The sequence below is a fragment of the Penaeus chinensis genome, chromosome 6 (assembly GCF_019202785.1).
Source record: "Penaeus chinensis breed Huanghai No. 1 chromosome 6, ASM1920278v2, whole genome shotgun sequence".
Taxonomy (NCBI): Eukaryota; Metazoa; Arthropoda; class Malacostraca; order Decapoda; family Penaeidae; genus Penaeus; species Penaeus chinensis.
Genome location: NC_061824.1, coordinates 33150740 through 33153239, shown reverse-complemented (window position 1 = coordinate 33153239; position 2500 = coordinate 33150740). Strand labels below are relative to the sequence as shown.

Sequence of the window (2500 nt, the reverse complement as noted above, 5' to 3'; positions counted from 1 at the left end):
CAATGGCAAAGCATACGGACACCGCCGTCCCCAAAATGCCTTCTGCTAAGCCAACGTATGACCGCACTTCCAAGTCTGTAAAATATTAAAAAGACGAATTAACTTAAGAACGGGTGAATAATGATTTACAAACAAATATATTACGGTAGATAATAAGTTGATGAAAGAGGTTGTGAGTGATTGATTACAAGAGATGTATTAATTAATTAATAGACAATATAAATCAGTGAAGTGGAATATACAATCGGTAGATTAGTTTTTTTTTTTTTTTTTTTTTTTTTTTAACTCTACCTATGTCAGTTTCTTAAAATCCGGTGAATTTCCCCCTACTGCCATTATTAGGTTAAACAAAACAAGATCAAAGGGGCGGGGAGGGAGTAGGAATGGAATTGAAAAGTGGAGATGGAATGGGAATGGGCATTGGAACTGGAGGTGGAATTCAGGAATAAAGAGACAGAGGTCGAGCAGGCGTAGTTGGATGTGGAGGTGGAGATAGTGGTGTTGCTAAAACTACAGGTGGAAATGGAGCCGGAGTTGGTGGAAGAGGAAGGGAAGCCCAAAGTGGAGTTAACGTTGAGGGCTTAGCCAGAGGTGGAGGCGAAGACGAAGGCAAAAGAGCAGGATGAGGCACAGGTGGAGGTAGGGGTCGAGTCGAGGACAAGAGTAGCCCCATTCAGTGGGTTACCTTCATGTCTGCAAATAGAGACGTTGTTGTCGCATTCGTTATTCACTTCGTAGACTTTCCATGCAAAAAAGCCTTCTGTACCCAGGGATCCTAGCTGTGGATTGAAAAAAAAATATATATATACATATTTTAAAATGGGAAGTGAAGGGCGAATTAGTGATAATATATTTGAATGAATTAAACATTCATATCATTATAAGGCAAACATGTGTAGTGACAGGTATGACATGGAATTCAAAAGAAAATTAAATAGTAAGTGCAGTGTACATTTTATTTGTGTTGGTCTGCGTATATGCATGTAAATATCCATACACAAGTACGTATATCAGTGCGCTCTCTATCTCTTTACTTTTCCCCTCTTTTCTTTCTTTCCTTCTCTCTCTCTCTCTCTCTCTCTCTATATATATATATATATATATATATATATATATATATATATATATATAGTTATTATCATGATTAGTATAATTTTATTGGTGAAAAATGTATGGATGAGAATGAATAACTTCACAGTGCAAGATATGTAACTGAGGCGTTTCGATGACATGAACTCAACATTCACCTGACATCCACTGCCTGTCCCTAGTTACCTGCATAAATATTGCTGCGACCTTGGATAATTTGAAGCTCCTCTATTCAGTGTTTACATTCTCCTCCGTCGCGATGTATACAGCTTTCTTTCTTTTTCTTTTTTGTTTATTTAATCATTAACCGACCATTTTCGCTCGCTTCATATTCGTTAAACACCATGGCGCTATTTCTTCTTTTATTGTGGCAGAAGTCAGCTCGATGCTCGCTGATCCTGGTGCTGTAACCACGTCGTGGTTGATAATAATAAACTTTGTCTCATTTTCTACCTGGAAGTGTAATAAAACTGTCCGGGTTATTTGCCGCTGGATTTGTAGATAGCATGAAAGCAATTATTTCCTCATCGTATCTACTGGTAATTTTTATTGTGTCGGTATAATACTGGCTGACCGTTTCGGAGATGTTACATATGGTAGCATGAAGAATTTTGACGTAGGTACAGGCTCGGATCATGCTTTTGTTATTTAAGTTCTTCTCTTTCTTCCTGAGGTCCATGAGGAAGCCTTGTGGATACCTGATGTTTCATCACTGAATTGATTATCTAATCGACGTCATCTTTAACGAATTCGGGACTGCAAATCCTCAATGATCTGATGAAGAAACCAATTACGACTCCAGCTTCTGGTGTGTTTCTGTCACCCCGACGAATCACCTGAGACAGGTATGACCATCTTCCTCCTCCACGGTAAATTGGATTTTCTCGTGGACGGCGTTTATTTGCGTGATATAAACACGATTTTCTGGGAATGATACCGAGATCATCATCATCTACGCAGTGTAGTTAAGCAGAAATCCTGCATATTATCCCTTTTCAACGTCTCCATCAAGAATAGCAATAATTATGTTATTGATAATACTAATAATACGATGCCCAATAATCATTATCATCATCATCGCCTCTTTCATCATATCATTATCATAATGATATAATAAATCAACCGTAGTAGTAACAAATGGACTTAATTATATCTTTGTCTGCTCATAATGACCATTACAGCATTAGTATATTTAATTAAATCGCTTTTATCTGTTTTCCGGTATGACTCATTGCGAGAAAATTTGTTTAAAGTTCTTATACCTTGAAACGACGTGTTACTCAATTTGAATGTAGTCCGTTTTCCTTCTCTGCTTCTTCCGCTGTTCATTTTCTTTTTCGTTTTTTTTTCGTTCTACTTTTTTTCTTTTATTTTCTTCACTTTTTACCTTTATTATTATTATTATTATTAT

General features: G+C 36.9%; 2 protein-coding genes across 3 annotated transcripts in view; one reads left to right on the top strand and one right to left on the bottom strand.

Moving 5' to 3' along the window:
* LOC125026527 overlaps positions 1 to 2102 on the top strand; it is a 24102-nt gene extending 22000 nt beyond the window's left edge. The window contains exon 8 of one of the 2 annotated variants that reach the window (XM_047615021.1): positions 1763 to 2102. In XM_047615021.1, coding sequence (XP_047470977.1) covers positions 1763 to 1805 — 43 coding nt within the window. In that variant the 3' untranslated portion in view covers positions 1806 to 2102. The remainder of the gene's footprint in view (positions 1 to 1762) is intronic. The other variant, XM_047615020.1, reaches the window with a different exon arrangement.
* The window catches only part of LOC125026528, an 8521-nt gene that overhangs the window by 4451 nt on the left and 1570 nt on the right, over positions 1 to 2500 (bottom strand). Inside the window, exons 2-3 of the mRNA XM_047615023.1 lie at positions 686 to 779; positions 1 to 75 (exon numbers count right to left, since the gene is read on the bottom strand). The exon at positions 1 to 75 is cut by the window's left edge and continues 11 nt beyond it. Coding sequence (XP_047470979.1) covers positions 1 to 75; positions 686 to 779 — 169 coding nt within the window. The remainder of the gene's footprint in view (positions 76 to 685; positions 780 to 2500) is intronic.